The following is a 13214-nucleotide window of genomic DNA, read 5'->3' on the forward strand; positions in this document are numbered from 1 at the left end:
AATGCAAGGTACTGACATAAATAAAGCTGGAACTTGCATGTGTCTGGATCTGCATGATTTGTTTTAGTGTGATAGGAAGTGGTACATGTGATATGAACGCATTTGAAGTGTTTTTGAAATACTTGTTTAATGCTCAAAACTGAATCATGAAGAACAAATATGCCTCTAGAATTGGTCTTTGGCACAACATTTTTTAGTTTTTTTTTTTTTTACAAGTAATCATACTGCAGATGATGCTAAATGAGTATTTATGAGGAAAATAAATGATCCTGAGTTTCAGTTGCTCTACTCAGGCTAGTTTTTGTTTGTTTTCTGCCCCTTCCTGAATATTTGCTTTTTAATGGCTTTCTGTGGTGATAAAAGGTAGTGGAATCTATATGAAAATTTATTAATGAGCAAATCTATGGACTTCTATCTGTCCTATTCTGAATTTAATTTTTTTTGTGTAAATAATTTGCATTTTTTGCTTATATGAAAGTGAAATTATCTGTGCTTTTATTAAAACATTGTCTTTATCTTTGCCACAGAAACCGGTATTAGTCACTTCTGCAAAAGATGAAGATTCTTCCATTTCCTTTCCAAAAACTCTTGCTGATGCTGCAGAGATCAGAAAAGTCAGCAATGCTCGGGCACACTTATTTAGAAGAACTTCTTGGGGAAACTTCCTTTTGGCTAAAACGGTGCCTCCTGATCAGAGTAAGAACATTTTAATATATATTATTTCCTAGAAAAATAACTGTGTGATGGGTTTTAATATTGTTACTTACATGAATTATTCTATTAAATGACCTGCATGTCCTTTCAGAGTAAATTTAAAAATTACTTAAATGGCTTTAAGGCAGTTTTGAAAATATGATTTAATAAATTATACTGGCTTTCACTTCTGAAAGTGTGTTGAAAGCTACACGTGCCTTTTTTTTCCTATAGGTTTCTAAGTAATGGAATTTGTACTGGAAGTTTTCTTCAATGGGTAAAATTAACATTAACTGCTGAAATGTTTAAAGAGATAATGAGATGGCATCCTCTAAGGAGATTCCCTGATGGATTATTGAGTATAAAGGAGGAGTAAAAAGAAATTATATGTCTTGACACACTTCCAACTACATTGCATTTGTTGTTAAGAGTTTCATTAGTGGAGACTTAATAAAGGTCACAAAACATGGACTTTAAAAGTAATTTTTTGCAGATGGAAATGTCTTGACATCTCAGTTTCCTGCACATTGGCTCATTGTAAAACGTGTTGGAAATCTGTTTTTAATGAAGACTTATTTGTAATGATGACAATTCTTACATGGCTTGGGATTGTTACTTTACATGATAAACTGAATATCTCACTTTTTACCTTACTGCAAAATAAGTCTTACACAAAAAGTACTAAATTTTACCTCATTATTGTGTACATATTCTATAGATGTGTATTTAGTAGTTTATGCAGTTTATCGTAGATGTAGTTTAATCCATTAGCCTGGATAAGTTGATGTTACTAATTGAAGAAGTTGAGAACCTGATGTAGCTATAGCCTGAGTTTCCTTTCTTCTCTTCTTTGGAGATCGTGCAAATGTTTACGTAAGGTTTTTTGGGCATGTTCTTGTCACGTGTAGATACCAAGGTGCAATATTAACAGCTACTTTTTGAGTGAGTTCCTTCATAATATTTAGATCCTGAAATATAATCACTTTTTTCACATGGTACAATCCACTTATCTCTAAAAGGAAAATAAAAAAAATGATTAAAGATAAAAATGTTAAAACACAAAATGGAATGCCTATGGCAGAGGGGTTGGAACTAGATGATCTTAAGGTCCTTTCCAACCCTAACTATTCTATGATTCTATGGAAAGACTTAATGACTTTATACTTCGCTCTAATTATTCTTAAGCTTTCTCACTTTTTAAACTGATACAAGCAGATTTAATGTAACATGCCAAACAGTAGTTCATTTTAGCTCTGTCTTGTGTATTTATTGTGTTTGAATACTTCTACAAAATGTATTCTCTTTGGCTATTTCAGAGGAAGAGAAGCTAGATTCTGAACAACCAGCTATGATGAATAATCTTTGCAGGACTAATAATGACTGCTTAGCAGAGCAAAGGTCAAACATACCATGGAATGGTGAAAGCAGACAATTAATTTGTAATGAGCATGTCAGCGGATTGGAGAGTAGAGACTTCGTAAAAGGGACAGCTGGAAAACTTTTGTTTCAAATGAGAGGAGAAAGGTCAGTATTGATTGAGTATAGTAATGTGTGCCTTCCACACAACCCTCTTCATATATATTTAACTTTTTAAGTATCAAAATGTTTAAAATTGGTGGAATTTAAAGGTAGCACTATTCATGCATTACAACAAAACTATGTTTAGGTTATTAATAAAAAAAAAATCTTTACACTTCTGTTCTTAAGAAGTTTCTACACTCAAAAGACTTGATTTGTCCAAAAAATTGCTGGTAGTAAGTTGCATGATGTGAAATAACTTTGTTTGATCATTAACGTTGCGAAACTAAGTTGTCTCATAATTGCATATAGAATGCTCAAGTTTAAAATTCAGTGTGCTTGCTTTTACAGTTCAAGCCTCTTTTTTAAAGGTATACACATTTTTCCTTTAGCTCCACAGATGAGTAGAGCTGTGTTTTCAGTTCTAGTATTGGGGAAATACGTGATCATACACAAAAATCAGGCTTAAACTCATTGCCAATACAGACAGATTTTTATTTTTTTTGGCTTTGAATTTTTTTAGTTCAATTTTATTTTTATGACCAAACAGGCATAAGAGATTGATGAGATGCATGCACATGCCTGATTCTGAACCTAGATCAATACATCCATTCTGTAATTCATAACTGAGTCTTTTTTTTTTCCCCCTTTTGATTCAGATCTGAATTCTCGCACAGGAAGAAATAGCCCATAGCACTATGTTCAGCAGGTGTATCAGTTGCTGCATTATTAGTTGAATGAACAACTGTTTTGTGCTAATAACATAGACAGAACTAACGGTCTCTACAACAAAGAATAAATGACAGTTTATTTTCAAAACGCATCCTATAAACACTTGGTCAATGTTAAATGTAAATATTTGCCCACAGATATTTTCTTTCTAGAATGTATATATGCTTAGGAAAAACTTATTTACCTGGGCATTTTAAACACCTTTGATATTAATGAGTAGATTCTTAGCTTTATAAAATGAAATGCCTTTCATTTGCTAGCTTGTTGATAGTATCGTATAGCTTAGAGGATGTTGTCCATTGAGGCTGTTATAGCAAATGATACATAGCAGAGCTATCATAGCACTCTTCTTGTATATTAAACTGAAAGAGGATTTAAGAAAAGACTGGAGACTTGTAGGAGCAAAGAAAAAGTTTCATGAGTATGGAGGGAGGGAAAATGAGACAATAAACCCAGCAATGAAAAAGGTGGGTGAAGGACATGTTTCTCTACTGACATATTCTTAGGAACAGGCGGAGAAAAAAAGAGAAAGGCCTATTAGCAAAAAGACTGCTTGTTGCAACATGAGGTTTTCTAGGACATTTTCTGTTCTCTTTCTCTGTGTAAGAGGAGTTTTAGAAAATATGAGTGGAAGGGGGAAAATGATGTATTTTCAATTTTATATTCTTCAAGTACCATTAGGCATATTTGAAGAATATTTTGTCAAGCTTTGTTTTGCATAACTTCTGTTGGCTTAATTTCTTTTTGACCTGTTTACTTACTTTTCAGACTCTTAAGATGATAGCTAAAATAATAATGATTCTAACCATAAAAGATGGATTGTTAATGCATGTAGCATATTATGTCCATGTTTGAACTAGGAAGAATACTTCTGTAAGTAGGTGGATCTCCCTTCAATTAGTTCTCAAATTACTGGCCTTAAGATAATATTTTCCAATCCTGTTCTGACTAGTTTTCTCAAAATAGAAGAGCAACGTACTATTCTTCCCTCTTCTTGTGCTGTATGCAAGATCTATGTTTTTGAATGGTGCTTTACCTTCTCCTGCAAGTTGTGCATGCTTTCTGTGGACTTGAGACGGAGATTATTTTTGTCAATGTTGCCTGTGCTGCTTTATACCCTTGTGCCAAATATCACTAGCAACATTTAGGTGTTCATATGGCTTAGACTACCAGACATACCTGCAGTGCTGCAGTATGCACAAAAATAAACAAAATGCTTTCCCTTTAATAAAGACAAAAATCCTTCATCTGTATCAGCCCAAGTATTTCATGCCATCGTATGGATGGAATGGCTCTAGGTAATCTCAACTGCCCTCATACATTCTAGCTCATTGCTAAGACTTATGCCAATAGACACATTGGTTTGGTATTCACATATGATACTCACAAGTCAGGCAGATGCTGATCTGTATCCTTTTCTGAGTTCAGAGATGCCATTTGTCATCTGACAGGGTAGTTGAAAGATACCACAAACCTATCCTTCAGTATAGTTCACTGAGTTTGGTCTCGTAGGAGTTGTATATAAAAGGTTCCAGTACCACAGAGGTGTTATTGCAGTAACAGTTTCGTCATTCTTTCTCAATATAACATATTTACAGGTATTGGATGATTGCTCTGATTAGGTTGCTTCTATGTCATAAATACTTGAGGCATCTTGTATGAAATTTAAAGATATTTCTATTTAAAGTGCATTGTATTCAGGAGTAATAGAATGAAGGCTTAAAGGAATGTGAAAACTTGCATCACCTGGAGTCCTGTCATTCTCCATATGAAGCAGTTGTCAGGCTCAGTTCTGTATCCTAGTGATTTAAAATCCTTGCAGGAATTAAGAAAGAGAATTACAGAAATAGTACACTTCATGAAAGAGAAAGTGCATGAGGCTCCTTACTTCCCTTTCCCCACAGTTCCTATATATGTACCAAAATAACTTTTCCAATAAAGCTGTTGGTTTTTTTTAATTTTTTTTTTTTCTGATGGAACTGTAGAGCATGCCAAAATAGCATAGTGATTCTTGCCTTTAATGCTATTACTATTATTTCAAAAAGAACAGAAGGGAAGTATTCCACAAAGTGACTTGCTCCATCTGGGATTCTTTTGTCATCCCAAGGACTGATGAAGAGATGAACAGTGCTGATGAAATCGCTACCGCTTTATAAAGATACTGGGGAGTGAGGGGAAGAGAGAAGGAGAAGAGAAAAAGACCTTTTGAGGAAAAGAGTTGTGCGTCATTTTGTCTGCAATTCTGTTTTTCAAATAGCCATCTAATTAGAATAGGTAGATTAATTGAAGTAGTTTGGATTTATTGACATGTTGCCTCAGGAAAGCAAGGAGCAATTTCTGACAACCATAAGGAAACTAAGTTTTGTTTATATCTTCATCCAGCCATTGTGCCTTGCCATCTATTGTGATTGCTATAGAAATGAAAGTTCTAAAATGTTTTCTGCATTCATATATTTCAACAGAAGTGTCAGCAGTGATGGCAGATTTGCTGATGAAGAGCAACAGTTTCCCTGGTGAGAAAAAATGAATTTTATTCTTTTTTTTTTTTTTTCCCTCTTCCAATTTTTCAGTGTTCTGAAAGCTTAGATGTCATTGCAGGACTCCTTAGAAACATAGGTGCCTTTGGTGAGGAAAAGCTTGGTAGCAAACAGTTGATTCCCAAGCATCCTGCTCTACGCTTTCTCTAAAGTGGTTTCTATAAATATCTGCCAAAGGATTAGAAGGTGCTGTAAAGACAAGTGCAATGTCCTACACCTGGGTCGGAGCAATCCCAGGCACAGGTACAGGTTGGGCAGAGAAGTGATTCAGAGCAGCCCTGCAGAGAAGGACTTGGGGGTGTTGGTCGATGAGAAAATGAACATGAGCAGACAGTGTGAGCTTGCAGCCCAGAAAGCCAACCGTATCCTGGGCTGCATCAAAAGGAGCATGACCAGCAGGTCGAAGGAGGTGATCCTGCCCCTCTACTTTGCTCTTGTGAGACCTCACGTGGAGTATTGTGTGCAGTTCTGGTGTCCTCAACATAAAAAGGACATGGAACTGTTGGAACAAGTCCAGAGAAGGGCCACGAGGATGGTCAGGGGACTGGAGCACCTCCTGTATGAAGATAGGCTGAGGAAGTTGGGGCTGTTCAGCCTGGAGGAGAGAAGGCTGCATGGAGACCTCATAGCAGCCTTCCAGTATCTGAAGGGGGGGCTATAGGGATGCCGGGGAGGGACTCTTCACTGGGGACTGTAGTGATAGGACAAGGGGTAATGGGTTAAAACTTAAACAGGGGAAGTTTAGATTGGATATAAGGAAGAAAATCTTTCCTGTTAGGGTGGTGAGGCAGTGGAATGGGTTGCCCAGGGAGGTTGTGAATGCTCCAACCCTGGCAGTGTTCAAGACCAGGTTGGACGAGGCCTTGGGTGATACGGTTTACTGTGAGGTGTCCCTGCCCATGGCAGGGGGGTTGGAACTAGATGATCTTAAGGTCCTTTCCAACCCTAACTATTCTAGGATTCTGTGCCCTTTTTTCTTTCACCATTGCTGTCCACGTTAAATGTCTGTTTGACAGATTCCTTGAGAGGTATTCATTAACTGCTTCCATAGGAATAGTTTCTCTTTTTTTTTTTTTTTGTGCCTTTTATAATTTTGGAACGGTTCCATAGAAAATGAGAAAAGCAGGGGACAAGTGATTACTGGAAGTCGCTTCTGTCTGATTGCTTAAATGAGCTTCACATCTGTGCCCGAAATATTCATTCATCTTCTCCTCAAAGAAAAGGATTCCTATGGAGGTGGTAGATCCCTTTCCTGAAGGGAACACCCATTCTGTTTTGCTCTGAAATGAATGACATGGTGTGGACATCAGTTTGTTGTGTGGTTTAGTCGATATTGCTGCAGATTCTCCAGACTTCTTTCAGGATTTGTCTTATTATGTATATTCACAATTTTTGGAGTTCTCATAAAGACATGGAAATGGGACATTAATCTACTCCTAACTAATCTTCTTCTATTTCTGCCTCAGTTCCACTAGCTATTGAGGCCACTAATTTAAGAAAGAAACAATTGAGTGGTGGCAAAGCTGTCGCAGGTAGAGCCTTCTGCATTGTTTTCCAAGGACGTATGACACCTGTCCTAAGAAGGTGCTTATGTAGGGTTGGGAATCACTGAGAGAAAATTGAGAATGAAGAATTCTTTTTTCATAACTTTCTTTAGATTTCTGAAGAAAAGAGCGATAGGTAGCTGTTATCTCTGGTCTCTTCACTTGTGAAATAGTGGAGTTTAGGCTCACTTCTATTGCCTATGACAAAGGGAGTCTCTCCACTGTAGTCATTAATTTCAGGATGAGGTCATTGGTCTCCAAGTGTGGGAGATCTAGGTCTTGAGAGCCCTTATTGCCAATTGAATGGCAATTGTAGAATGGGAAAGTGTGCCTTGCAAGGGGTAAAGAAGGAATGCCAATTCAGTCTAGGTAGAGTAATGATGGATTTAGATTGAATTTTTATTTAGAATGAGAATGCGTATTCAGGTTAAGAAGATGAAGATGCTGTGATTTTCAGACTCAAATATATTTAGGCTAGTATTTTAGGTGTTTTTTATCGTTAGAATTAGGCTGTCAGTTTTCTGCTTGCTTAGAGATACTCTGCCACAAGTAGATATTGTTACTATTTTCTGTATTAGGCAGAAGATGCAAAGAAGAAAAAGGATAAGGATATAGGTTTTTCATCAACCTCTATTATTCTTTTAAGCCATACTATTTAACATGTGCATGAAGTTCTTCATCAACAGCCTGTATAAATAGAATTCTATATTCTTTTTATCACTGGAGCTGTCATAGGTAATGGGCTATGCCCATGATTGTGTTTATAGAGAAATTGTTATTTGCTCATCTTTAGGATGACTCAGAGTGTAGTTGGACTATTTTTCAACGTATTTTTGCAAATTATGTTGCCTTTCTACTATTTATCCTTTCTCGTATCAGTGGTATCAGTCTCAGTTATAGTTTTCACTCCCTTTGTTTTTGTCTTTTCTGGTGATGTTACTTATGATATAATCCTCTATAATTCCTGAAGTAATTTCAGGACATCTATATTATCAGTTTTTAAATTATTTGCATGCTTTTGAAAAACTGAGAAACAGGACTGACTAGAGGTTTGTGTAATTGGTTTAATACTTTAATTCGTATTTCTTTAGCTGCCTGCAAGTAATTTAGTATGTATCTGTTGTTTTGTAAAAGCAAAATAGTTAACACCCCCCTCCCCCCCTCAAAAAAAAATAATCAAGCTGTCTGAGAAAATCAATTGCAGCCTCTCTTACTTGTTCCAGCTCTATCTCTGACTCTTCTCCTTTGCCTTGGGTCCTTCCACCATCCTATCCCCTGCTGCTGACTCAGGATCTGCTGCATCCTGCCCTTATTCCCAGGATCACCATTAGTTTCTTTTAACTTTCCCTGGAGATGTCATTCTTCTTTTTGAGATGAAGCTGCTGAGTCTGGCTATGCCCTGATAAACTTGATTATGCCTAATGCATCTTTGTACTGTGCTCCTGCCAAGAGATGTGATGGGCAGGTCATGAGACCACAGTTGTGAATAATTTAGAAAAATTACAACTGACAGTATATAAGCAACCCGTTGTCTCATACACCAGAGGGTTGTGCAGCCATCCAGAAGGACCTCAATAGGCTGGAGAAATGGATTGACAGGAACCTGATGCAGTTTAACAAGGGCAAGTGCAAAGTCCTGCACCTGTGGAGGAACACCCCCAGGCCCCAGTATATACTGGGAGACATCAATCTGGGAGGTAGCTTTGGGGAAAAAGGCGTCAGGGTCCTAGTGGACACCAAGTTCATAGAACAGCTCGGGCTGGAAGGGACCTCAGAAGATCATCTGGTCCAATCTGTTGTGGAAAAGGGAGCCTAGATGAGATTATCTAGCACCTTGTTCATTTACAGCTTGAAAGTTTCCACCATATGTGGAGTGCTGGGTCCAGTTCTGGATTCCCCAGTGCAATAGAGATACAGAGCAGCTGGAGAGAGTCCAGTTACAATGGAGTCCTTCATATGAGGAAAGGCTGGGAGAGCTGGGACTGTTTAATTTGAAGAAGAAAAGGCTTGGAAGGCATCTTATCAATGAATATAAATACCTGAAGGGAGGGTGCATTATGACACCCTCATTAATTGTGTGGCAAGAGCTTTTCCTTCTCTCCCATGGCAGGCACTCAAAAGAATTAAAAATAGCTGTTTACCTGTTAATATTCCTTTTAGAGACTTATTGGTTGAGACTTCCACTTTCATAAGTACTTTCCTTTTGGCTTTTCCCTTTGTAGTCCATACAGTATTTGGGAATCCTTGATTGAAAGGAAAACACACAACTGCTTAAATAGCTAAATTATTCTTATCAATAGAAGGTATGCTATCCTGGATACTGCTGTCATTAAAAATAAACTCAGATTACAGTGTAGATATAGTCACTATAAATATACATGTCAGTAACATCTCAAAGAACAGTCTTTCTAAATGGCATATCTGTTTTGTCGAGGGACTGAGCTCTGATCTAGTCTGAAAGAACACCTTTGTGCTTAGTAGTCCCTTGATACATCCACCTTGCCTGAGCCAGGCCCTCAGGATCTTCTTAGCATTGGTCTAAATCTCTTCTTGATTTTTTGGGTGTAGATACATCATGTCTGGCTTTCCAGTGCACACAACGTATGTTTGTAAAATCAGATGTTCGGTGCTTGCATTTATGTATAAACAGTCTGCATCTTTTATATATTGCAGTGTCTAGGCTGTGTTTTTAGAGCCTTGTGAGAAGTTAGAAATTGCTCTCCAGGATGTTTGAAGACCTGAAAACTTTGATATATCAATGATCCAAAATAAAGTTTGTAAAAATTTGAGTCATGTTTTGGGGTTTTACATCAACTAGAAGAAAGGAATTATGTGGGGGCTAAAGGGGGTGGAATGAAGAAAAATACACTGGGGAGAAATTAAGTGACTGGGGGGGGGAATAGAAGAAAGTAGAGTGGGGGAATGCATCAAAGTGAAAAATGTGAAGGCAGAAACTGAAAGAAAACTGAAGGCAGGGCAGCCCAACAGCATGCTCTATTTGCTGGGGGCATCTCAGAAGCTGTTAGAAGGCACTGAGAAAGGTGGACTTTCAGCATGACCTGTTATGGCCTTTATATGTTTTTGTTACATAAATGGCTAGTGTACTTTTAGATAAAGTATCATTGGTTTTGTTTGCCTTGTCAAAATAAAGACGAAAAATAAAAGGGCTCTAAGGACAAGCAATGAAACTATTAGGGGCTTAGATTTGCTTATGAGCAAGTAACTTGGGAGATTAGAATTGTGGTTCTATAGATACAGAAAATGCTCTGCAGTTATGAATGTGCTGAAATTGTATTCGCATAATTACAGTTTTCTGACTTAGAAAAAGAGCGTCAAAGAAATAAAAGGAAATTGAGAGACAATAAACTCAAATGCCTTAGAAATTTATTTAAAAATAAGCTGAATCCCACCCCAAACCAAATATTACTCTACTTTCAAAAATGCTACCAAAAGTTAGCAATGAGGCCAGCATTTTATCGAGAATGGATGATAAGAGATCTTTCACGTGGTGGCAACGCAGACTAAGGCTTCTTATCAGGAAGTAACTTCTGAAGAGGTTTTTCTGTGAGTGTCTGTACTTTCCAGTCTTATTCTGATACAGTAAAAAGAGGTAGCTGAAGACAGGCTTTTGGACTAATTAGACTATGCTCTGTTTTGTATTTGAAAAAAAGTTTCTAAATGTAAGCTTTAGTATTATTGTAGTTTAAGTAGGTGACTCCTTCAGGAGGCAGCGTGCTGTGTTTTTTTTCCAACTGTCTTCCAAGTTAACCTTTTCTGGTTTAAGTGTTGCTGATGTTTGAGATTTACTGCTATTTGGAAAATTTTGTGTGAAACTGACTGAGAGAAAATGGTGTTTTTGTTAGTCAGCCTTCGTGAAGTCCTTGGATGTTAAGCCTAATATTCGTTTTATTTCTGTCAGTGGAAAGCAGTTTGGTGCTTCTGATGTCTTCACCTCCTTCTCACCCCCCAAAGAAGTTGCTTTAGTCATGTAAAAATTGCCATCAAAAGATGCCTATAAATGCAAACACAGACGCAGAGCACCTTATTATCTTCTATATCACAACATTGGTAATTAATTTTCATTTTCTATTTAAAAGTGGAGAGGAAATCTATTTCCAGACATCAGCTATTTTCTACTGTATATGGCTTCCTCATGGTGTTTACTCAGGGCACGCTGTGTACCATCTGCATGTGAGTAGTACTCTGCCTTTGTAAGAGTCTGCTCCAGTTTACATAGGATAGTCCTAGTTCCTGTTTCTCCTTTGATAGAGAGACGTTCGGTTTATGTGGGTGCAAGAGGGTCATAATCTCTGGAGAAGCAAAATCATGTGAGATCTTAGTACTTGCAGAAGTAGATAGTATGGGGTTTATGAACTTTTCCATACCTACTGCCCTGACCTGCTCATTCCCCATTACTCCTACTCTTCTCTTTGAAAACTAACCCCATATTCTTCATCCTTTATTGCCCTGTCTCCATTAACTGTGCTCCCGTGTTCTTCTCCCACTTCCATATTTTCAAATTTTGCTTCCCAAAGTTGTAAGAATATGTAGGTATTACAAGAACTACCATGAGTTCTCTTTTCTTTCTAGTTAAGCTTTGCTACCTCACTGATCAAAAGTGCTTGCTCGAGACAGTTCTGCAGAGAAGTATTAACTTGTTAGCATTAGGCTTTGTGTCCCTCTTAACTGGTAACTAAATAATCCATGGGGCACCAGGGCTACATCTGTACTAATAATTAATAAAAATTAAACAAAGGAGTTAGTTTCTGGCTTGGTGGCCACCTGCTGTGTCATGGGTTATGTTACAATGAAAGTGTTTTTAACCCCCTCCCTACCACACAGAGGTGGGAATGTCCCTGCCTCTCTCTGCTTGTCTGTGCCCTATGCCCAAGCATTTGTCAAGGAAAGTACTACTTTCTTGGGCCCAAACCGTAGCAAGGACCATGTGAAGGGTCTAACTGTATGTAAGGCTGTGTGGTCCAAAATTCAGGCGCACTGCCAGACCCTGCTTTACAAGTAAAGAGGTAGCCAGGTTCTCAGCTATTTAAGGCTCTGCATTGTGAGGGAAGAGCCCGAACACCGTTCTTCTGTTGGGATCTTACAGTGATGTTTGTGAATCAGACCTTGCTGTTGTGTGCAGCTTCTACGAGACAAATAGCCCAACTCTTTGCCTCTGCAATGCAATTGTATTTTTCTCTGGAATACCACTGAAGGTGAGAGTTTGCAGATTTACTATTAACATGAGGCTCATGGCAGAAACAGCTGAAGGTCGAAACACACAGTTTCTGAGGGAGTGCTGCTTTCACTTAATTGTATGTTCTTTCACCAGGGAAAAATACTGAACAAATGTATTTGGTCTGGCTGAAATGGAGTTAATTTTCCACATAGCAGCCTTCATAGTGCTGTACTTTGTATTGGTAGCTAGAAGGGTGTTGGTGACACACCAGTGTTATGGCACAGCGTTAAGGCTGTCTCTCCAGCTTTCCTCCCTCACCAGTAAGTTGGGAGGTGGGCAAGATCTTGGCGGGGGACATAGGCAGGACAGCTGACCCAAACTGACCAAAGGGATTTTCCATACCGTACCATGTCTTAAGCAGTAAGAGAGAGAGACAGGAGGAGGAGTAGGGATATTTATTATTATATTGCTTGTCTTCCAGAGCAACCTGAACTCCTAATTCCCAGGAAGTGGCTGGATATTGCCTTCTGATGGGAAGTAGAGAACAAACATTTTGTTTTCCTTCACTTCCATGCGCGGCCTTTATCTTTACCCATGAGGTTTTGTTCCACCTTATTTTCTCCCCATTGTCCTGCTGAGGAGGGCCGTAATAAGAGTTGCTTGGTGGGCACCTGGAGTCCAGTCAAGGTCAACCCAGCACAGCACTCTGCTGCAGCACTGGCTCACCCTCTTTTGGGAAGTCCTCATGGTCTGTGTCCATTCAGGAAAGCAGTGTTCCACACAGGGGCTACTATGATCTCCCCTATATGAGAAGGATAGAGATGATCCAGTTGCCAAGTTCTTCTTCCTCTGTAAATCATCAGAGCCTCTGTCTGTTGATTTCTTGATGAGTCCCTATCAGATGATCAGATTTCTGCCAGTTGACTTTGTTTCCAAGGCAACCACTCTCTTGACAAGCCAGTTCCCTTCAATAGTAGGTAACTTATTTTTTAGAGTAGGTTGATTACATTTTAA

The 13214-nt window shown here is 38.3% G+C and overlaps 1 protein-coding gene across 6 annotated transcripts in view; it reads left to right on the forward strand.

Annotated features, from left to right (window-relative positions):
• Positions 1–13214, forward strand: part of ARMC2 (armadillo repeat containing 2) — a 69135-nt gene that overhangs the window by 8632 nt on the left and 47289 nt on the right. For all 6 annotated transcript variants that reach the window (XR_009966031.1, XM_062624965.1, XM_062624995.1 and 3 more), the window contains 3 exons: positions 528–696; positions 2010–2217; positions 5406–5456. Coding sequence is in view for 5 of the 6 variants with exons in the window: in XM_062624965.1 (XP_062480949.1) it covers positions 528–696; positions 2010–2217; positions 5406–5456 (428 nt within the window). In the remaining variant the exon portion in view is untranslated. The remainder of the gene's footprint in view (positions 1–527; positions 697–2009; positions 2218–5405; positions 5457–13214) is intronic.

This window comes from Pezoporus occidentalis, unplaced genomic scaffold (assembly GCF_034315485.1).
Source record: "Pezoporus occidentalis ecotype Australia unplaced genomic scaffold, CSIRO_AGI_Poc_V1 ctg109, whole genome shotgun sequence".
NCBI classification, from domain to species: domain Eukaryota; kingdom Metazoa; phylum Chordata; class Aves; order Psittaciformes; family Psittacidae; genus Pezoporus; species Pezoporus occidentalis.